Raw genomic sequence first — 25,520 nt, forward strand, 5'->3', positions numbered from 1 at the left:
TTTTTTTCATCATAATTCTTCATTAGTATTTTTGAATTGAATGTAAATAAAATAATTAATTTAACCTTTGGTTTTTTATTACATATTTTGTTATTGCTTATTATAGAGTTGCGTACTTATTCGACATCTGTTAATAAGTGTATTTAATTCACAGCAATTCTGGTCTAATTATACCTTAAATCTATAAAATCATACACAAATCTTCTCTTATAATGAATCTTTCAGAAAATGAATACAAGCTACACATACAGTAAGCTGAGGCGCGAGTACGGCCGACAGTGCTCATTCGTGAAATCTGGCCCGACGACATTGGTCAATGTGACACCAGAACCAGGCCTGGAAGAACAACTGTGGTCACTAGAAAATCCGGTGGACAAGAGCACCAACAAAAGCAATGATTGGTCAGAGCACGAAGTAATTTTAATGATGCGTCAACGTTTTTTTTTTTTTTTTTTTTTTTTTTTTTATTGAATTGAACTGAATTATTGTTTTAATTAGTGTTATTAAAACTCGAAATAAATTAAAATTAGTTTAGTCCAATCAAACAATATAAAAATTGAAACTAAAGAGTGTCATTGCCTAACCTATTCAAATACATATTTAGTCATTCTTCTAGAGCTGAAAAGCGACTCAATTTTGTTTCACTATCACTTTCTCAAAGATAGTTTTGTTACAATTGAAGAAGTTTCAAAAAATTTGAACTAAATGAAGTCCAAATTTATATGATTCATATAATATGTTATCCTATAGAATAAAAAAAAAAAATAATAGGAAAATTCATGTTAAGATAATATATTTTAAATTCGATTTGTATACGTAAATTAATGCTAAGCCTGAAATCATACATTTTGTGAAACATAGTTACAGTATATATATTTTTTTTAAGTGAGTTCAATATTAAAAATCATCTTATTTAAATATTCTATAGTTATAAATCATTTTGTAAGAGTTTAAGTCTGCAGACGATGTATATTATACTTTCTAATGAATGTGGACCGCTACAGTATAATTTATACGACCTATGTAGAACGAAAGACTAATAACTATAATACTTGGTTTATAGTAGAATATATATATATATTGTTATAACTACGTTATGAAACAGTTTAATGACTATATTTACAGGAAACGTTTCGAAACCATAATACGGCAAAGAATACAGTAAAGTTATACTTGTAAATAATGTTATCATTAATCATTATAAACAACACAGCCATAAATAAAGTCAATATTTCTTTTCCTTTATATCACTCTAATAGTATTAACATAATACTCATTATCGAAATCCACAAAAATAAAACCATACAAGGTTAGGCTAGGTTTATGTTATGAAAACAAAATATTATAGTGTATCTTATACGGAGAGAAAATTATGTAAAATTATATTAATCTACACTATCTATACATAACAGAGAAGAGTGTTGTAAATTCTTCATTCACTCGCAAAACAATAGGCTTGATGTATTTGACAATTACACAAAGGAGACAAAGATTTTAACACAAGAGATGCAATGTGCACATTGCAATAGATACGAAGTTGAATTAGGCGTAGTATATCAAATTACGTCAGTAGACCGGTTATACAGTACTCTATACGATAGTTTACCAATTGCGCTTAAAATTACTATTTTATATACCAATCACACTTAAAATATTTTAGAGTTAATAGACTAATTTTACTCCATACATTTTAAAATACTTATTAGTTAGTTATAATTATATAATAAATTAATACCCTTATCGATTTTTACGAGTATAAATACACGATATAACAAAAATAAATAAATATAGTCAATCATTCAAAATTGAAGTTAAATTAGTTACATATTAATTCACATTTAAACTTTTTTACAATTCAAACTAATACTAAATAACAATATATATGTAAGTAACGGCTATTATCAATGTGTTATCCTATATAAAGTTTACTACTTATATATTGTGCAACAAAACAATATTAGGCTTAAATAAATATCCAATGATAATAAAAAATTTATTTTCGTCTATCACTCAAATTCATATTTTTACGATCAAATATGCGTAAAAATAATAATGTTTCATAAAATTCCCGATACTATTATTAAGTATATTATAAACAGTCACTTAAACCAGTAATCAATTAATCAATAAATTAATTTTTAAGCATTTTTATGTGTAGATTGTTTATGTCGATGTTGGTAGAATTAAATTGAACAACAAAATTTAAATACAAGCGCAATAAGTACACTGACCCTAAAATATAAGGAGCGCAATTGATACATTGACCCTAAACAAAAACTTTGTTTTAGGCGCAATTGGTCCACTCTATACACTGTGCAAAATGTATTTATTTAACAATATACTATAATATAACTGTTATATTATTTTAACAAAATCTTCGATGTAATGGAACTTATTTGTGTATAATATATTACAACGGTGAGACCGTAAAAAATGACTATTTTACACATATGTATTTAATGAATATATTTAAAATTATCAAAATTATACACAATTAACATAATTGTTATTAGCTATAAGCAATAGACGTATATAATCGGTGGTCGTGATCTGTATTATGCCGCAATAACCAACGAAACCATTTTTTAGTATATTATGTAGATATCTACATTAATTAAATTTGAACTAAGATTGTCGTTCATTATGAAAAGCATCGGGAGAAGAAATATTACTGACCCTGTCCGTATAATTAAATGAATCCTCATAGATTTATAAACAGATTAGAATATATTGAAATAACTATCATTTTACGGGGACATTATCACAACATAATCCGTTAAGTCAGGTTGCATTATATAACTAACTTATATTATACATACACAACACTATAGGACATGGTATAGATAATATTATTGTACTGCCAATTTTATAGGGCGCATTGTTATTTATAGGCGAACACTGTGCGCGTGGAATATGCTGAACGTGGGATTTTCCATACAGAAGGTGGTTGGCCCAAAGACATAAATCTAGACGACCCTGAACAAATAGTTAGGTTCCGGAAAAAGGCGGAAAAGGATGAAATGTATTTACAAGCAGTTATGCAAATGTCTAACGTGAGTATAGATTTCTAAAAATAATTACACATAGGTAACAATAATAAAATACGATTTGCCAACAAAAGGACCTACCTACCTAATGATAACTACATATTATTTTCAAATTCGTTTCATAGATAAAAAAAACGTATAAGTACTATAAATCTCACAAATTATATACCTTATCCATTTCCCAGGTATTTCTTAAACACCTACATAACACTTGTGCAACTGTTAATATAATATTTATATAATATTGAAAATATTATGATTACTATGATTACACGGCGTTATGAGTAGATAATTTAGCTACATCTTTGTCACGTGTCATGTCACGCGTTTCCGCAGACGACGCTACATCCACTATTTTAGATATTCATTATTGATCTACATCTTAAAAAACAACACTGCAAATTCGCTTCTTACAAAATCAATTTTATGATGTTAGCTTTAATATTAAAGTGAATGGTCTCCTGTAATCAAATCTAAATTTAAGAACATCATCTGTGTATACGTTAATTTTCTATGAAATGTTAATTTTTAAACTCGTTTGACTACTATGATTCGATCCAGACGTTCGATATAATACGTATGTAATCGTATACTATGGTCGTGTTTTTCAGCTTGCCGAACACTTCATAAATCAAAACAATTCCATAGACATATACCAACCGTACTTTACCGACCCGAGCTGTCAAAATATGCAAACATTGACACCGTCTTTCCGGACGGTGGCGGTGATGTCGGACCCCCGTGAACCAATCCGACCAGTACAAAACATATCTTGGTCACCCGATCAGGGCACGTTGGTCGCGGTAAGCTACGCTGATATGAGATTTCAGATGACCGACCCAGACACCAGTTCCGACTCGTTCATATTCGACTTGGGTATGTGTGCGCTAAGAAACCGTCATGGCCACGATTCTCGTATAAAAACAACTAGTGATTTTAGCGATAATGTAATTTGAACGTTTCTTGCCCCACTCTTTCAGAGGACTCCACCACTCCTTATTTCACGATCGAGTCGCCGCATCCGATCGTCACGCTAGAGTTCAACCACAGGGATGCGCAGTGCCTGGCTGGCGGTCTGATGAGCGGCCAGGTCGCGTTCTGGGACATTCGCAAGAGCTCGACCAACGTGGCTATCAGCAACATAAGAGACGGTCACCGGGATCCAGTCCGAAGTCTCCATTGGATCCATTCAAAGACTAGCACCGAGTTCTACACCGGTTCCAGTGACGGTCAGGTACGCTACAAACAAACATATTTTGTAATGATAGTGTGATTTTTATTTTATATGATATTTTTAAATACGATAATAAAATAAAATGATCGAAATCTAAACCTTTATATTGTACACATATAAATTGGTGTTTCCAAATTACATGCAAAATTTATTATTTATTTAATCGAGTAATGTGCACAGTTTCTTTTTTTTTATATATATATCATAGCTGGTTTACACAAAATACGAGTGACATTGTCAGTTACATTTTTCAGTAAATGTATAAAACTGATCTAATTTATTTGTTATACACAGCGAAAAATTTCAAATCAAAATAAACAAAATTATATGTATAGTTATGCAATAATAAATTTGATAAATAATATTGCAGTCGAGTTTGTTGAAATCTAAAAATAATATAAATCAAACTGAAAAGTTAATTGTTGACAATTATAAACAACTAAATTTTATATAGATAATTGTATCATATACTTATGAAATTATATCCTCTATGTCTAATAATCCTATTATATATCCTTCCATCTATTATACTTATTGTAAATATAATTTATACAGATTGTACAAATAAAATAAATATGACAAAAAAAAAAAAAAGTCTAATAATCATTCTAATTCTAATTCTATTTTCTATATCTACTTATAATCTTGTATCATACTTAAAGAAACCCCAAAATACAGTTTATGCAATTTACTAGGTTTATTTATTATAATAATCGATATTCGTGCAAACCGGTAAAAACTAATGTATGTTCAAAATTTACACACGCCACTGGGCTTTATATCGCAATAAAACATGCATATTGTAAGTCGGTAGTCTACCGCATCGCACTTTTTTTGGTATGCAATTCGGATGCAACCATAAAAGTATATTATAATAAATAGGTAACATCGATATTTTTAATTAGTAAATTCAAAATGAAAATACCGATGGATATATATGCGATTATAAAATACATATATTTTACGTATATATAACCCACTCATCTAGATTCTAGGTCATACTACTTTCATTCTTTTTTTTAAGGATAATTTAATTTATTTATTGAAAATATTATTAGATTAAATAACACAGACAATTCTACGTAATGCAATTAATAACATGAATAAAAAATATTAATTAAATCTAAATATTTATAGAATAATTTTCCGCGATATTATGAATTGTTTTATTTTTATTCGTTCATGTAATACATTATTATCATTATTTTCACTACTTTTTGTTACGAAACATTCAATATAAAATGATAAATTAATATAATTGATGCCACGAAAATGAAAAAACTGCGTGATAGGTAAAATAAATATAATTTTGTTTCATTCGAAGAATGTTTTTACAAAAAATTTAATTAAAAATATCGATCTGTAGGCAATCGTCTATTTTGTTCCCCTTTAATCCGACACTGACAAATAATTATTATCATACTAATGAATGATTTTCGTTCATAATGTATAGTCTTTTTCTTTAGGTCATGTGGTGGGACGCCCGAAAACTTACTGAACCCACGGAAGTGTTGATTTTAGATTTATCGAAAGGGGAAAACGTTGACGAACCGGAATGGATGAAATGGACTCGGTCTCACGGAGTGTTTTGCATGGATTACGATCCTTCGATCCCCATACGATTTATGGTACGTATATTATCATCATATAACGATTACACACCGAATCTTTGACAATATTATGTAGGTACGTAATGTGATTTACGATAAATTTACCAATAGTATTTATGACACCCCGTCTTTCACCGCCATTTAGAGGTCATGTATAAATCTAACTCCCTCAACTATAACAAATACTAAATTAAACAATAAATATTATTATATAATTAATTTTTTATTTTATTTGATAATAACAATGGGGTTAACTGCTGTTAACTACAATAATATAATATAATGTATGTATATTATTATGTTATACGTGGATTATTTGTTTACAGCCTAGTCGAATTGCATTTTTATTTCTTAAGGCCAGGGTTATATATTTAACTCCTACGGACTTTTAACTGTCAGTTTAATTTAACTGAAAGTTACCTTTTGGTTAAGCTTTACTGAGAGATAAAGTATTGAATAATTTATCTTTTATTTTTTTTATCATTCAAACTTTTAACTGAACAATTAAAAATTATATTACCTATTCTTTATAATAAGTTTGTACTATATCACGACTGTAGTCTGTGGTTATTATATTTATATAAACTATAAGCACTTATATAGTTTTTGAATATATAAACTGTATTTAAAAATAAATACATATCGTATAAATTTAAAATATGAATATTCAGCCAAATTTGTTGTATGCTGATGAAATATTAGAATTTATTAATTATCCAAGAAGACCTTATACAGTATGAGAAATAATTAATCATGTAATGAAATGGGATAATCATGATTTTAAGATAAGGTTTAGACTTTCAAAATCGTTACTGAACAAATTTTGAAGCTAATAAGTTAATTAGTCCGTAGAAAAAGAATGGTAATTAAAAAAAAAAAAAATAATAAATAAAATAGTTTCATTATACAAATCAAGTAACAAAAATAATGATACTTTCTATTGAGTAAAAAATTACCTTTTTTTTTTTCTAAAGAAATAAAACAATAATTTTTATTTTTTACTGTGTTTGATTATAATAATTAAAAACATGAAATAGGATTTTGGGGGTCACGCAAGTATCAAATATCAACTCAGGGTTTACTAAACACTATTCTGTATTTATTTTTCATTTTCCCACATCGATATCAAATACATTATTATTTTAAAAATATAAACTTTAGATTAGAATTAGTTAATACAAAAATGACAGATTTTATTAAATAATTTTTAATTTCTTGATAAAAATTTCTAATCTTTTTACTCGATTATTAAAAAACTGTGCAATAACATAATATACAGACAAAGTTTTTCCTACACTACAATACTATGCAAATTTTTTTGTATACTGGCTACAGATGAACAAGCGCATATCTATAAATTACAGATGTTCCGAAAAAATTGCTTGATTTCTCACAGTAAAAAGGGCAACGGATTGTATAAACTATATACATTCGAACTTTACGTCCAGCTGGTTATCAATTATTAATTCAAACGTTATGTTTAATAAATAATCAGAAAGTCAGAAACCTCAAATCTTCATATATTTAGAATTTGAATTGTAGTGCTGCTACTATATAAAAGTGAAAGTCAATGGCCTTAACTATCAAAAGAATAACTCTCTTAGGCATTAGCATCTCCAAAATATTTAAATAATTTATGAGCAAATCTGCATAATTAATTAAAATATATACACGAAATTAAAATGTATGACAAATAGTTTTTTGTACTCTATAAATGATGCCTAAAATTATTTATTTATTATTTTATATCAAGTACATATTTTTATTTAGAACATAATACATTAATTATATTAATTATAATAACATTATAAAAGTTTATTTTAAGAAGTCATAATGCGCTGACATACTAATTATTTTAAAAATCGAAAAGAATATTTTTCATTAAACATCCAAACAGCTAGTTATTTCATTCAAATTTAAGATAGTGGATATTATAGATCACTGGTTAAGATCTAGCCGTTTTTAGAAATTTAAACATTTATAATCAACTTGCTAATAATGAATAGGACAATAGCTTAATTGTTTCAGATACTAGATACAAAATTACTAACCATAATTATGATCTAAGAGAAAAAATTGAATAATCAAAAACAAACGAATCAACAACCATTAGTTTTACACAATTTTTAACCATAGACAGTAATGAGTGATATCTAGATATATTATTTAGATACAAATTAATTGTCTACATCTTATTCAAATAATTAGACGAATTAGTTTCTAATTAATAGCTTGTTGTGAAATTCTCATGGATTCTTTTTAATAACTATTTACTCATTTACTCATTTTACATCAAATATAATATTATTAATATACTATATATATATATATATGAGTAAAAAACAATATAATAATATTTATTGGACACTATCCCCGTAATAATTGTATTTATTGCTATTACAATTATTATTATAATATTTTAATGTTCAATAACGATAGACGATAAAGCACCGGACTAGTAGTTATATATTTCTGTGTTTATATCATAATATTATTATACATAATAATTTGTACAATAGTTTAATTTCTAATTATTTATGCTATATAATATTTATATTTTCAAAAGGAACAATAAAGTTTTGTTCATAAATTATTAATTTGCTGAATTTATTTTAATTTCTCATTGAAATTTTAATTTATAGTTTGAATATAATATAAAAGGTCTATGTTTTATTTTAAGTGTTTTAAGTTAATACCAAAAAATATGTGTAAAGTAATAATAAAATTAACACCTAGGTTTACTTATTTGGGTTTCCAACCATGATTTTGAGTAGACTCTAGACGTATTTGTTAAACTTATATATTGAAATTGGTACTGTACGCCCATTATATTAAAAAATGTATTTATTATATACGTATCCTTAAATATAATTTTGACACAAAATAAGCATTCCTGGTTATGTCTCCTCTAATCTCATTACTCAGCTAACAATCTAATAGCATGTCAAGTATTAATAAAAATTGTTAGATAAAAAAGTTTTATCTACAAATTTATTAAGATAAAAAACGAATATTCTATCTATTTATTTAGCTAGTAATCTAATATTTATGTATACCTATATTATTTTTACTATCTAAATACTGTTCGTAGATATTCCATGATTCGAGTTCACCATTTTCTCATTATATTTTGTTTTTATTTTATTATTATTAATTTGAAAATTGTAATACATTTGTAAATATATACAATATGCTTATTTACCATGTATTCATAAGTATAGATAGGCACAGAGACTGGATTAGTGTTCAATGGAAATCGTAAAGGCAAAACGGTTTTTGAGAAAATATCATCTACGTACAACTGTCACTATGGCCCAGTGTATTCGGTGCAACGGAACCCTGCATTTTTAAAAAACTTCATGACCGTTGGTGATTGGCAAGTGAGAATATGGTCGGAAGACGTGAAAGAATCGCCTATAATGTGGACCAAGTAAGTAATTTATTACCAATATTTAATATCCTATATACACATGATTGCATGTAACAAAGTGACGTACTTAATCGAGTACACTTTTTATTACTTTAACCTATTTTATTAAATTACATACATCACAAGAAAATTTAATATATGTCTAAGAACTATTTATAGTGTAACTTTAAATGATCTGAGATACAAGTTGAATTTGAAAAACCAAGATATTATATTATGTCAAAAAAACGCTAGTCGTTTGGTGAAAATTTCAATTATCTACGGTTATTTATTTTTGAATTATAACAATGGTAAACATTTGATTTTGTCTTAAAATAGTATCACATAAATATTTTCGTTTTTCCGTAATTTAAAAAGTTTTTCATTAAAATATCAAGGAGTATTGAGAGTTTTGAACTTTAGATTACTCAAAGTACTAAGTAGATAGAATTTTATATCAAATACTTATTATAAAGTTAAGTATTTAAATATTTTTACTTCTCAGAAAATGATAATGGACACAAAATTAGTTCAAAAAATACATACATAAAGTTATTAAAAACATACATTAATCGTTTCGTTTGGAAACTAACGTTAAAAGATTCGCCACGTAAACACCAATTTATTTGTATACAAAATAAAATAAAAATATTAGATTAAATATAATTGTGAGTAAATAATTAATGATCATTGTTTTGTAGACATCATGACGTTAAACTAACTGGCGGTGCGTGGAGCGAATCAAAGCCATCGGTTTTCTATACAACCAGGGCTGATGGTTGCATGGACGGTTGGGACATCTTACAGAAGCAAAAGGATCCAATACTCACCGTTAAGGTATTTCCGATCAGTACTTCCTAATTGGCTTCTCAACTTCTGACTGATACCCGGATTATTTCATATGGTATATCCGTAAACTGTTTCTTGTAGGTTAAAGTTATTAATTGAAATTATTTTAAGTAATTGCTGAAAAACTTAAGACATTTTAACTTAACCTAACTTGAATACACTTTACAATAATATTTTATTTAATATTAAATTAAAACTATTATATACGAATGAGTTATATACGACCGTGTGTTCACCAATTTATAGAACACTAAATTTCTCGACCAAATTTTATTAAAATAAATCGAATTTTATTTTACAAGCTAGTGGCATGGGCGTTCTCGGGGGGGGGGGGGATATGGGTGATAGATCTCCCCTTAAGGTTCTTTATTTTCTTAATCTTAATTTACCTAACCTAACCTAACCTTACGACTTATTATGTAATCATTTTTTCATCCTCCTCCATTGAAATATCCTAAGAACACCTATGGCTAGTGGTATACTATAAATACACATTTATAAATATACGTACATTTCAAAATTTTTATCATTTCAGTATGTGCATGTGCAATAAAACATTATTTTTTTTTAAATAGCAACACCTATTTTGAAAAATCTCATTAGGACAGGCCTAATTTTTTAAGAAATATTGATAAACTTTGGTTCTAAATTAAAAATTGTCTGAAAGCCATTTAAATTTTAATAGATAATATATTTTTACAATGCATTTAAATGCATAAAACCATTTATAATTATTTATTATTGGTTACTTTCTGAATACTTTAACGAAGTTTTTTTTTATATACGCGTTATAAACAAGATTAATTTAATATGAATACACATTTATTTATTAAATATTAAATATCGATTACAACAGTAATTTTATAATTATACAATTAATTAAATAAATTGTTCAAAGTTTGTTCAGTTATTTTTGACGCATTATTGAAAACGTTGTAGACATTCTCTATTGCAGCTTGGTCACATAATTTGATTTTCAGTAAGGTTATTACACGCAACCACGATTTTATTTTTTAAACCTGCTAGATTAATTGGTGAATTTTTGTAAAATATTATTTTCAAATGTCCTCACAAAAAAAATTAAAAAACTATTCAAAAAGCAACCAATAATAAATAACTTTAAATGGTTTTATGCAGTTTAATGATTTGTAAAAATGTATATTATTTATTAAAATTAAAATAGCTTTTATTCAAACAATTTTAAATTTAGAATCATAGTTGAAACATCAAAATTATTTTAAAAATTAGATCTATTGGAATGGAGTTAAAAATAGGTGTCGCTATTAAAAAACATGTTTTATTGCGCACACAAAAACCAAAATAATAAAAATTTTAAAATGTATCTATAAATGTGTATTTATATATCACTAGCTTATAAAAAAAATTCGATTTATTCCAATAAAATCCATCGGAGAAATTCAGTGTTCACTAAATTGGTGAATACACAATATACTTCTACTTAATTCTAAAACCCATTCTTTTTCTTTTACTCGTATTATATATCACATTGTTATTTATTACTTATTAGACTTGTGCATTAGAGTATTATTATTGATATATTCTACACAAAAAGTACTTTATACTACCTGGAGTTCATTATATGTTCGTTTTCTGTAAAAATCTAATTTTATTATTTTTAGACATAAAAACCAAATCGAATATAACCTCTTCGGTGACCAAGAGACATAATGTCACAACGATAAAATGCAATTCTATACGATCTTGCTTTTCTTTTTGTTTCCATGTATTCTGTTCATAGGTGGCTGACAAAGGATTGAATTGTATTCGATGTCACGAAGGTGGTGCTATGTTGGCCGTCGGCGACGACTGTGGAAAGACCTACGTGATAAAAATGAACGATTGGTTCGTCACTGCCGGAAAAAATGATAAAGCTTTGCTGACAGCAGTGAGCATCATTACTGACTACCTAGTGATTAATATAAAAAAATGTATTAAATCAAAACTAATGATAACATTTGTATATATGATCAATACGTGTTTAGAAATACATTCTATATTCAAATGATCAATTATCTTTTTTAATCTGCAATTTATTGATAGATGTTTGATCGAGAAACGAGACGAGAAAAAATTATAGAGGCAAAACAACGGGAATTAAAATTAAAGACAAAAACGTCAGCAAAAGCTGACACCACTACGACAAAAGATAAACTCGTCCAATTGGCTGAAGCCGAAATCCGAATGGTAGAAGAAGCTGAAAAAGAATTCATGGAACTCATTGACATGATCGTGAGTTGTTGACTTTTTTGCAATAATCCGCGAATATATATATATATAGATTAAATAATATTTAAATGGAAAATGACAAAGGAAAAATAAGGTACACAAATTCAATTCTGTACCTACAAAATTTCGCCATAATATGTATTTTGGGCTATGGCTCTATTCAAAAACACTATTTTGCAAATTGAATTATAAATATATATATATATATATATATATATATATATGCATAAAATAATCAAATCTTTATCGCATCAGAGTGTTTTTGTTGAGTAAATTACTCTTCTCAAACTTTCATACTCTGTATATTAATTTTTTTCTTTACTCATACTCGAAGATATATATTTACTATAACTGTTATTAAAAAATATATATTTTTCTAATATTTATTAAAAATAAAAAAATAAAAGTACTTATAATAAACATAACATAGCATAATATAGTAAAATTGTCAATAGAATGGTTTTTCAATAAATGTCATGGTTATACAATTCCATGTAAATAATTGTAGATATTAATGCATATGAATATCGTACGATTTTTCTTTTTCTTTTTTTCTCTTTTTTCAGAAGAAACAACAATCGAATGAAAACAACGATAGCACACAGGAATTAGAAAACTCAAAGGAAAATGAAAATAATGATAATGTATTAATCGATCAGAGCATTATTGATCAATAATGACAAATGGTTAAAATAATAATTAATGTATTCGGGTGGAACAATAACTGATGTTCTTCATCAATCATAATGTAAAACGTTCTATAAACCCAGAAATGATTTATTAAAACATCAACATAAATTATACTAAATATACTTATAATAATCATTATATTTATCGGAAATTATTGAGTGAAAATTTACAACAAATAGTTTATTATTTGAATTTTTTAAAATACACAATATTAAATAAGTAAAAATTTGTTATATAAATGTAAAAGAAATATAATCAACGATTTACTTTTAACAATAAGTACAAATATTGATAGTGTCAAATATTATTAATGTATTGACTATTGAGTACAATAGTTAATATATTATATTACTTTATCAGCCGTTAGGATTTTGTTTTCGATTGTTTGTGTCAAAACTTTGTATATAAGTATAGGATATTATATCATTTAAACAAGTGTTCGAAGGTCATGTTTTCGAATGACAAGTATTAAAAAAGTTATTTGTTCGAGTAGATATATGTTCGAAAAGTCGTATGAATGAAATAATATATTAAATATCATGAGTTATTCATGAGAGCACAAGAATTGGGACTAGCCTATTTGCGTTACCCAAGAGGCACCACGTAGATGTTAGTTAGAATATCTCCCGAAAATTGTGTTTTTTGTTACGTTAAAATATTATATATTAGATTAATTTTAAGAAATAAAAAATATTATATATGTACCAGCTAAGGTCGCGCGGGCGGGTAATGGTTCAATGTCTAATCTAGTAACTCCAATATAGCCGATATTGCACCGCCATGGCCGTTGACCCTTATCAGGCGAAGAAGGGTAATTCAACTTAAGCTAAACTTTTAACTTTTGATATAGGCGATATAGGCGAATATCATCGCACTGGGGGGAGGGAGGGGCCGTTGACAATTTTTTTTTTTCATTTTATTTTTACTAATTTTAAAATATTAGATAGCTATTTTTAATTTAAATAAATCATTTTCATACATACGACTTTTCGAACATATATCTATTTAAATAAATAATTTTTCGATTACACTATTATTTGAACAAATAAATTTTCTAACACTTGTCATTCGAAAACATGGCCTTCAAACACATGACCCGTTCCGATTTAAATATTTTCGTATATTTTTTTAGTATAAAAAATGTTAAGTACTTTTATAATATTAATGAAAGTAACCACTAATGACTAACTTACATAAAAATACAACTTATTTAAAAAAAAAATCAATAAAACGATTTACTAAAATATTGAAGTATTTCATAAAATATTCATACATTTTTAAACATTAGATGTAGATATAATATTATATGTATTTGTGTACTATATTATATCTGTATGTATATAATATATATATATATATATATAATTATCCTGAAGATCACGGAAATAGTCCCTAGATCACTTTTATGTCCAGACACTCCGGACCTAACCTTATGCCACAGTTGTGAATAAGTAAATTATTCTGTCACATGGATAAATGACATTTTTAAATTAAATATTGAAAATCAATGAATACGGGTGTGTCTACGTAAACAATCTCAAAATAACAAACGGCCGACGCATAATAGAAAAGTCCTTGGCACGCAAAAATATTGACACAACAACTCATGCCTTTATTTAGGACCTTAAATATTGTATCGCTGTCACAATAAGGAAAAAGGCAAAACGGTGATAAAATATTAGATAAATCAGTAATAAGTAACAACTATAAGTAACCTAAAGAATTCTGAGCAAATGCCTTTAACTTGATTATAAACAAGACACTCCGATATAGACACTTAACTATACCTAAGCCTATTGGCTATTTATATTATTATGTTCTATTATTTCTATATCATACCATGGTATCTGTATAGCTGTAACTATATAACCTAAGATTCAATACACATTATTATTTATACATTATTATCATATAATAATAATCTGCACTTGCTCAGATTACACTGCTGAAATACAATTTGCTAAAAATTATCCATATTTTTTTTGATTTCAACCTATCACAAATTAATTACATTTTAATTGACAGCTGGCGGTCGACTTAAAATAAACCTGGAAAAAATTGTAAATGTGCGTACACTGTTGACATTTAAAACATCCAACCATATAATATCTTATTTTCAATTCCAAGAAATATCAGTAAAAACATTTTTGAAATCGAATATCTCGACTTTGAGTCTTAAATCCTCATCTCATGTCATAAAACAACTTTTCAACAGCTAATTACATTTGATACACCGATAATAAATCAAAGCACTCAATCGACAAAAAAAAATCATTGTGCCAAACTATTTTAAGATTGATGTGGATGAATGCGATTCAAATTATATGATATAATTATTTCATACAAATTATCTAAACACGTTACCTGGGATTTATAACGCTTGGTTACGAATGGTCCACTCATCTCGTTTTCGATACATTAAGAAAATACAATTAAAATCAACTAGATTTATAACCATAACAGTTAAACGATATATTAATTTCATTTTAACATACATTATTATATAAATAGGTAAATACTAAGTAGATACTTTAAGTTGAATTGAAATTTATTACTCAAATCTAAATATGTTGAAAATTATTAGTTCTTTTCAATCGTTTTTAATAATTCATCGTTTTTCGTAACTCAATATTTTTTTTTAATACATTCGATTTTCCGTTGCATTCTACATTTAAGTCTATACATTATACAATGTGTAAGTAAACATAATTTTTTTATTAGTGTTTGGTGTAATGTACTTCAATTAATTCCTAAAGGTGCTTTCCCATTTTTGCGTGTAACTCGATCACAGATGACAACATTTTTTTTTAGATTTACTTTAGTATACCTATTGAAGTTAAAACTGACAACCGAAACACAAAAACATTGTGTGCACACAACTTTAAAAATTAATGACGACACATTTTATTTTATATTTTTTCAAATAAATTTTAAAAATTATACATTTATACGGCCTGTAATAGATAACAGTTAAATCAGTTATTAGAGGAAAGTACTTAAAATATATTTCTGAAAATAATTTCTGTTCATCATGAAATCAACATAATTTTGCAAAATAGTAATAATTAAATTATATATAATAATTTTAGTGACATTGATTATAAATACAAAGATACATAATAATTAATGCTGTACAATATACTCACAATAATACTAATGTAAAATAAAAATATCGTCGGTACTTATCAATAATTATTATTTATTTTATTTATTTATTTTGAGATATTTAATCGAAAAAATTGTAAATAAATATATCATATATTTCTTACGTCTGTATAATTACTCTAATTTTCATTGAAAACTTTATGTCGGTATCTATACAATTGTATATTTTGAGTAATTAACAAACATTTTTGTAAAAAAATACTTTTTAAATGATATCAGAATAATCAGTAATTATGTCAATTTTTTTTTTTTTTGTAATTAAGTCTATATGTAAAAAATACATTAACTTTATGCCTATGTGTAAATAAACTAATAGCGTTTATAAATTTAAACTTTTTTACAAAGTATCTGTTCTTACATATTACTAAATAATAATAAATTATTTCACTCGATTAATCACTACAATTAATTTTGTTATTTTAATTTCATCATAGTTTTAAGATTTTTTGATTTTCTACTACTGATAACCTGACCTTTTTTGTAGATCATTCTCTTGTTTTATTTGTGTAATACATTTTTTTTCATTTTATGCGCTTTTATTTTAAAAATGTTCTGCTTGTGAAACAAATATATAAATATGTTACCTTATGTTAAAATCGTGATATTATTTTCCTGTGAATACAAATCATAACTTTACTTTCAAACGTTGAATTTTGCCATTCAAAGATGTCCACGTTTTAACATGCTGGAATAAAGATACATTGTGTTTCATGTTTCATCCATATAGCGTCTTTTCTTTTCTTACAATCTTTCTACGAACAATAATTAATAAAATAGCTTAAACACCTTAAACAATTAAAAATTACTTGTTTGAATTTTATTTTGTATGGTTCAAAATTTACAAACTTTAATTTAATTTTTAATTTTTAATTTTACTGAAAAAATACTTAAATACGATAATAATCAATACGGACTTTATACCTACGATTCAAAATTTTTTCCAAAGTTTAATAATTGAAATGTCAGTTATATTACGTAATATTTTGTCTGATAATAAACATTTTTATAATCTATATATAATATATATATAAATTAATATAGTATAAATGGAGCTTATGCCTTTAAGACTTAAAAAATACTGAACCGATTGAGACTCGGGGTATGTTCATAGATTTGTTTTTAATCCCGATAGATTATTATAAGGTAGCTCATATTATATACATTTCGTTTTTGGCTCATGCAAATTGAACGTCTTTGTTTATATTAAAGGTTGCCAGTGGTTATATTAATACACAGGTATATGGCACATCTCAATCAAATCACTTCATAAGCGAGATACGTTAATACCAAAGAGCCCATAAACTTATATGTACACTAAAAATTATATACTCCTATATAACACCATATTTTGTTTGCTCATTTTTCGGACTAAGTTAAGTTATACAGCTATTTTATTATAAGTATGAATTTACTATGATAAATACCATTAAAAATTTACTCACAAGATCTTTGTCATTGCGATAAGCTTTTGTTTGCATCATTTCATTCAGCAGCCAATCCCCTGGTTTCTCGTTATAAAACATCACGATAAATTGTATAAGCCACGGTAAATCCGAACATTTTATCGTTTTTCTAAAATAAAAATGTACATTATTCCTCTATAGTGACTTAATATTTGGTTACTACAACGGCTTTTACCAATAAAACCAAGTCCACCAAAATCGTATATGAACCACTCTTTTTTGTCGACTATCCACTGCATAGCCGTTTTTTTCATAAAAGTTTGGAATTGCAGCTTCGTGATTAGGTCATTTTTGAATTGAACATAAAACGATCCTTTTGGTTGATAATACATCATCAAGAAAGCAAAATCCAAATTTTGTTTGCTCCTTCAGCGGTACCGTTCTTGAGTGTCATTGAACGTAGGTAACGTGAATCTTACTGAAATCTGGATAGTATTCTGCGGTTGGAGCAATTACTTCTACAAAGCCAAAGTTCACTGCATCTGGTAACCTCAATTCAAATAATATTCAACAATAATAAATGTTTTATTTGAATAACGCGCATCGCATATAATGAAAATAATTACTGATTTTTGATTTCTACTGAAATTTGTCGCGTGTATTCCAAATCGACCTGAAAAATTATAACACATCAGATACAAATATAAACCCATCAGTAATATATTTTATATTAGATAATCACATGTGTACATTACTTCAGCAATCATCACTACAATTAACGAATCATTTTTCTCAGTTTGATTCATGTTGCTTACAAAGTTTATCATTATCTGTATCAAATAATTTTGTTTTTCACAACGAACAGGAGGAATTCTAAACACTATATAAACACTGAAATATTAACATGTATATATTTTAAACCAATTAAATTTTAATTAGGTTGCATTTATATTTAGATTATTGATATCATCATTTCGTTTGTATTTATTTATTGTGTGTAATTAAATAAAAAATAACCTACATTTCTGGCTTTAGAATGTAATACAAATACTTAGAATATACTTAGGATATACCACGTGAGGGTTGGCTGAAAATCCCGAAAATTCAATTTTTTTGTTACTATACTTAAATGTATAAAACTATCATTTTTTTTTTTTTTTTTTTTTCATAATCAGTTATTTATTTAAACTAAAAAAGAAATTTAAAAGACACGTATTTTACGATACTTAATCGAGTAAACTCTCCACTTATATACTAATTCATCTTATCTCTTAAAATAATTTTAAGAAAAAATTAGCAACTTACAATATGACGGCGGACGGTTATGTTGTCCGGTTATCTTTACTGTGGACCCAACTCGAGTATTATCGTCATTATCAACAACATTAAAATAAAATATAACTGCGGGCTCAACTCGTGTTTAATTGAAGCGATTAAATATCCAAAGACCCGATTCATATTTTCCCAACTTATTATGCTATTAATTGTTTACTTAAGCATTGCATTTTGTTTATGTATAATAAAAATTGTCTAATATCGTACCCTATGAATGTCAATTAAGTTGTATATTTTCATAATTTGTTTATTTAATGTGTAATTTATAATATTTGTTTAATTGATTATTGGTGTACTCGCTAGTGTTTATTGGTGTACCTGCTGGTGAGCACAGTAATATACAATGATATAGTAATATGTCACGGAAAAAAAAAATTTGATTATGGTGATGTCACAATATCTATAGCTAAATCACTTTTGGTTGGCGTAACCATCGCTTAGCGATTATCGATTGTCTTGCGGAATAATAACAAGTAATTAATAATGAACATGTACATAACAAATGAAATGTTAAATATACCACATTTAGTGCGAATACGGGGTTGGAATAAATAGATAATTTTATAACGATTTAAAACGATTGAATTATTTACCTGAACTGCAGATGAATATGACCGTGAAGCATGATAATAACGTTATAAAGACGAATAAACAAAAACATGATCTAAACCTTTGAAACTTCCACCCCATCAGAACACCTTTAACACACGTACATTGTACAGTGTACATGGATAACCTAGGTGTGAATCGTTAACATAACAATCATATATAACTATATAAGTAATATGTAATTTAAAATATATATTTTTGTGTGTGTGTGTGTGTGTGTGTGTGTGTGTGAATAACTTAACCACAATACGCTGACTACAGTGCTGTACATTTTTCTTATCCACCCACACACAAAAATGTTTCTCACTTCGCTAAAAATTATAATTGTTACAACTTTATGACAGATAAATAATAAATATGATAAAATTATTAGAGTTTTTTTCAAAGTGCGAACTTTTTACAATTGAGAAAATTATCAAATTATTATTGTTTTAGTTATAATTATCATTCGAATTTTAAATTATATTGTACTTTAAAATTCATAGAATTAAACTTAAAAAATTTTAAAGTGTGATATTTTAAATTTTAGAATTAATGCGTATACAAAAATATAACTTGAAAATAATACCAATTTATAAAAAGCTAATAAATTATTAACTATATAATTATTAGTAATACTTATAAACACTCATAAGCTTAAACAAAATATTTTTTTTTAATTTAATTACAATAGTTGATGCAAATAATAATAATTCAAACATACTCTTTTATACAAAAATGTTAAGTAATATTACAATACACATTACACGTGTATAATAGAAATCTTTGAATATAAATAGTAATGGTGATTAAATACTTAAATTTATTTATCCCTTTACTGTGGCCATTCCTATAGTTGCTACCACCAAATATCACAGTCAACGTTTTTAAATTAAGCCATGCGACTAAAAAAAAGCATCTCACCATGCCACTATATGTATTTATATATTACTACCAAACGTGTAAGTGACTTACAGGCAATGAGAATAATTTATCGATTATAAAATCGTCTAACGATGGGAATAATAGCAGCTCTTGTTTTGAGTGAAACGAACGTGTATACATCATTTTATTCCGACAAATATTATCAAGTTTAGTTCAAAACTTCTAAGAGCTCGATACTCATCTACAAAAAAACAACCAAAGAAGGCGATATGTTGTATGATAGATTTCGCATGAAGTGTGTACCAATCCAGTGATCACTGGCCATCAAATACATTGTTGTAGGGTATATACAATTTAAATTCAATGATAATATCATTGTATACGGTTATTAATTATTATTAAGCACCTATAAAATCGATTCTGAGCAGAAATAGCCGTCTACAGCCTTTATTTCTAAGGATATTTGAATGTTTGTATTAGCATTAGTTATATATTTTTCTATACTTAATAAGTTAAGTTGAATTAGTTTTTATCGAAAACAAATTTCATATATCATATCATGATAAAATTTCGTTTAATATTACTAACTGGTAACTGCTATTAGCTATTTTAAATCAACGCCAACGTACCTATACCGTAGTACGGTGTGAATAGGTTTGTGGTTCTAATGGACAATAGAGTAAAATTAATCTACATTTACATATTTTTTAAATTTTATTTTATACTTAATATAATAATATACGTTTAAAAAAAAAATTTCAAGTTATGACAATAAAAGTTTAAAAAAATAAATAATTTAAGTATTATATCCAATTTCATAAAAATTTCAACATGAAATGTCTATATAATGTAAAACCGATATCTTTATAGATTCACTAAAAATCTAATAATAGTGCAGTCCTGTTTTTATCCCTGCTTTAACTTTAACATAATAATTTTAGCCACATTAGCACAAACATAACTTTTAATTAATCACTGTTAAAAAATAATATAAAAGTAATACCTAATATCACCATGGATAGCATTTAAAGTGAAATATTAAAATCTTTTTTAAACAATGCAAGTTAAAAATTTAAACACGTCGTTATTTATGTCGGTTTCTATTTAAGGATAATAACACAAAAAATCTTTTTCTTTTTTTTCAAAGGTACTAGTTTTGTATAATACTACTAATATGTCATATTATTATTTTCGATAAAATACACTGTAAAACTGAATAGATTCAAAAGTGTAAATAAAACATTTTTAAATAAATAAAATAAAATGCTATAATTTAAAAGTTTATATTCCCACAAATATTAAAAACATTAAACACATTCATGTTCATTAATTCATCATCACCATTTTATATTTTGAAAATATGTTAATAAATTTTCGATTAACGATCGATTAAACATGACAACTCAGTTAACAGCAATCGACGGGGTAATCGACAACGATTAATGAAAAACCATTTATTTTATTTTAAGGTTTTATTATTTTTCTTTTACTAGGAAATACTATTGATAAATAAATAATATTTTCAAAATATCAGTTAACTTGGCGAGACAGTTTAAAAGCTGAACAGACCGAAACCGGCCCGCGAGCCGTAGTTTGGAGACCCCTGGTATATTTACCTCTTGACGAACAACCGCTGCTACGACCATACACCATGACATTCGTGCCAAACTTGCTGTGTATTTATCATCATATACGTACGCGTAATACGTAAACAAATATTATAAATGACCAATGTAGTATCACGTGTCACAGTTAAATACGATAAAGCAAATATAACCCCTTTAAGTAGGCGAAAATAATTGAAAAAATATAACTATTTTGCCTAATAAAACTGTATAAATATTTTTGTTATGGTAATCGGTAATCTGACTAATCTCATGCATTGTAACCTATAAACAATAGCCATCTCAACAACAATTATAAAATACATTTAACTTTACTATTTTTAAAGCGTAAATCGTGTGCGTAAATGTTTTTAATAATTTCATGTCCAAGTCTTAAATATTTAAAAACGTATAGGTACTTACAATAAATTTAAACAGAATCTACCATATTAATGAAAATAGTTACAGCGGAATACACAAATACTACAAAAAACAACAAAGTAAATAATTGTCTAATGAAAGGACATCAAGGTTTTAATATTGATCGTAGTGTAGTATCGTACTGATAAATACTAATAATGATAATTATTGTTGAATTGTCTAAATTGAACTCAATGTGTTAACAATTAAAACATTTTTTTATAAAACAGTTGTTATTTTCATAGTGAAAAATAATTTAACAAAAGCAGCTAATCACAGAGCAAACACATACTATAAATTCAACAACATTGTGGAACCATCAGAAGAAAACATTCGTTCAACTTTCGCAGATAAACATTAACTCGTGTTGTAGTGCTTTAGTAAATAAATAGTTTTTATTTTTACAATAGAATCACAATTCAGCATAAACAAAGACCTGTTCTCATCATTAAAAAAACTAATGGCTCAATTACTTCTAAATCTACTATAGATCCTTGTGGCTTACTCTCAGATTCGTTTGAAAATTAATAAAATTATCAAAATCATCCACACTACCCTAACTGTAATCATTTTTATTGTTACCTGTACTAAAATATTTTACTTCGGCATCAACACATATTTTTTGTAACCGTTGTTGCTTGTGTTCATAATATTTTAATAACCATCGAAGTCAATACGTTGTACAAATAGTTCTTAAATTATTTTTTCGCATTTTCAGACCTCAGCATTTTTCAAGTATTTTCCATGTAACATATCTGAAATTTCTAATTGAAAAGTTTGAGATTCAGACATCTTGTGTAAATATGTAATTATTAACCATCAACAAGATAAGATGAGTTTTAGATAGAATACTTAGATATACGACGAACATACTAAGATCTAAAATAATTCGTCAATGTATTGCTTACCTATATATGATAAAATAATGTATAACTATGATACGGTTTACCAATATTATTAATACTATAGTCTCCAGTATATAAAATTAGATAAGTGACGACCATTTGTCAAAAATTAATTTAACAAAACAATATATTATACCTGTATAAATCTATACATTACACATAGGTACCAAAAGTGTCGCACATTATCTGCGTTAAATGAGATGAGGTTTTGTTTTAGAATTTTATAAATGATTTGTGTAATAAATTGTATATTTAAAATTGTTTAAAGATTAGAATAGTTGTATTTTTTCAATCTATTTTGATTTCAAAAAAAAAAAAAACGAATCTTCATTTGTAGATATCTAGTAACTAGAATTTGTACACAAAAATAGATATAAGATACGCCCCCAAAAAATATCAAAATACAAAATACTAGATACAATAATTAGTTTCAAAAGATACCAGATACAAATTTATCTAAAATACGTTTTTATTAGATACATTGCCTATACCTGATAAATATTATATAAGTACAATTATTTAGTATTTATAATAAAAGGCTTATAGCTGTCCCATATTGTGCAAAGTATTTACTTAGTATAAATTATCATTAACAGAACTAAATATAAATAATAGTAAACGATTTATTACATCAACATATAATTAATGATATAGGAAATAATTGCATAAAAATCGCATAAAAATTAATAACAACGTTTTGGTTTTGGTTTTTTAATAAAACACAATACTAAACAAATACAATACAATAGAGGTACGAAAAAAAAAATTAAACGGTTTACATTGATTAACACATTGTTGTTTATTTAAAATTAATTAGTTTGGGGGGAGGTTAAAGTGTTTAAACAATCTATACAAAAGGAACCGTCGTTAATCGTTATAATGTACAAATAAAGCTACGGAATATTTATTTGTTTTTAATTTTTATTGATATAGTAGATATTAATTAGGACACCAAATATTATTACAATTTATACATGTTTTAAATAAATATTGATTAGTTTAGTTTTAATGTATATAGATTTAAGTTTTATTTGTATCCATTTAACATTTTAACGACTATAATATAATATGTCATATACGTACACGAAAAAGGCACTCCTTTAACAATTAATAATAAAATTGTCTATGATAGCTATTTAGGTTGCACAAGCATAATATTATATTTGTTCTCGCCAAGATTATTGTATAGAATAAAATATAGATCGTCGTAAGAAAAACAAATTATAATAAAATATTACAAACATTTCATTATTTAACAACAATAACTAACAATAATATCATTTATTCAAACATAAATACGATTCTTGGCGCTCGGTACCCAGCTATTTCACTGTCGGTTTTGAGCAATAGACTTGATTAAAAACATAAGCCCAAACGTTTCAATTGATTAAAATATTTATTTATTTATTTTTTTTTGGAACAATAATATTAAAGTTAATATTCATCAGTATGTATATAAATATAATGTATATTGCATACCTACCAACGAGCGTGTCTATTGTAGATACACAGTAGTGTATACATAATTTTGTATGGGAGAGGAGATCAGAAAAATAAATTTAAATCTAGGTACATGTCTATTAAAATAATAAAGAATAAAACATATATATTTAATACATTTTATTTAGATACTACAAATAATTGAAGAACAAATTTAATTTTCTTTCTTTTTTTTTTAGTTAATTCATCAATTACTTTTTCAGAATTAGAAAACAGAATAATTATAAGAATGTTCTAACATACAAGCAACTAGTAGGTAGTATCAGTATCCACAAAATTGACGATATTTTTTTCAGTATAAATGGGTAAAACCCGCCTGTGTATTCAATTTTTATTTCTTAAAACTTTTTCTAATGTAGGAAAATTTATTATTAGCTGACTGACACGCGGTTACTGATTAATCATTAGTTTAACAGCGTACCGTATTTTGAAAGTAACAAAATAAAAATGTACAACAATCCTAGCTGATATTTTTATGTTTCCTAGCTAGTAACACTCTTACACTGGGAATACTATTTTAAAAAATTTTAAAAAAGGCCTATTTCGGAGATATTACCCTACATCACCTGTTGTATACACTCCTATGGATACAATATATTTATATAATATCAAAACGATTAGTGTTTAGA

General features: G+C 26.2%; 1 protein-coding gene and 1 pseudogene across 1 annotated transcript; one reads left to right on the top strand and one right to left on the bottom strand.

Annotated features, from left to right (window-relative positions):
* The first annotated feature begins 228 nt into the window (after positions 1-228).
* Positions 229-13,230, top strand: LOC112594422 (dynein intermediate chain 3, ciliary-like). Its single transcript, XM_025339189.1, has 10 exons — positions 229-414; positions 2,892-3,053; positions 3,659-3,923; positions 4,028-4,281; positions 5,748-5,909; positions 9,113-9,321; positions 10,002-10,137; positions 11,909-12,055; positions 12,211-12,399; positions 12,963-13,230. The coding sequence occupies exons 1-10, from the start codon at positions 229-231 to the stop codon at positions 13,071-13,073; spliced, it is 1,821 nt and encodes a 606-aa protein (XP_025194974.1). The 3' UTR covers positions 13,074-13,230.
* Positions 13,231-16,876: 3,646 nt separating this feature from the next.
* On the bottom strand, positions 16,877-19,614 carry LOC112594468 (annotated as a pseudogene).
* Between the last annotated feature and the right edge of the window lie 5,906 nt (positions 19,615-25,520).

This window comes from Melanaphis sacchari, unplaced genomic scaffold (assembly GCF_002803265.2).
Source record: "Melanaphis sacchari strain LSU unplaced genomic scaffold, SCAv2.0 Contig22_pilon_pilon, whole genome shotgun sequence".
Taxonomy (NCBI): domain Eukaryota; kingdom Metazoa; phylum Arthropoda; class Insecta; order Hemiptera; family Aphididae; genus Melanaphis; species Melanaphis sacchari.

Excerpts from the sequence above, each read along its gene's own strand:
- LOC112594422 (XM_025339189.1), top strand. The coding sequence starts at position 229 with ATGAATACAAGCTACACATACAGTAAGCTGAGGCGCGAGTACGGCCGA. Across the intron at positions 10,138-11,908 it reads ATCCAATACTCACCGTTAAG|GTGGCTGACAAAGGATTGAA; the intron begins GTATTTCCGATC and ends TTCTGTTCATAG. Across the intron at positions 12,400-12,962 it reads TGGAACTCATTGACATGATC|AAGAAACAACAATCGAATGA; the intron begins GTGAGTTGTTGA and ends CTCTTTTTTCAG.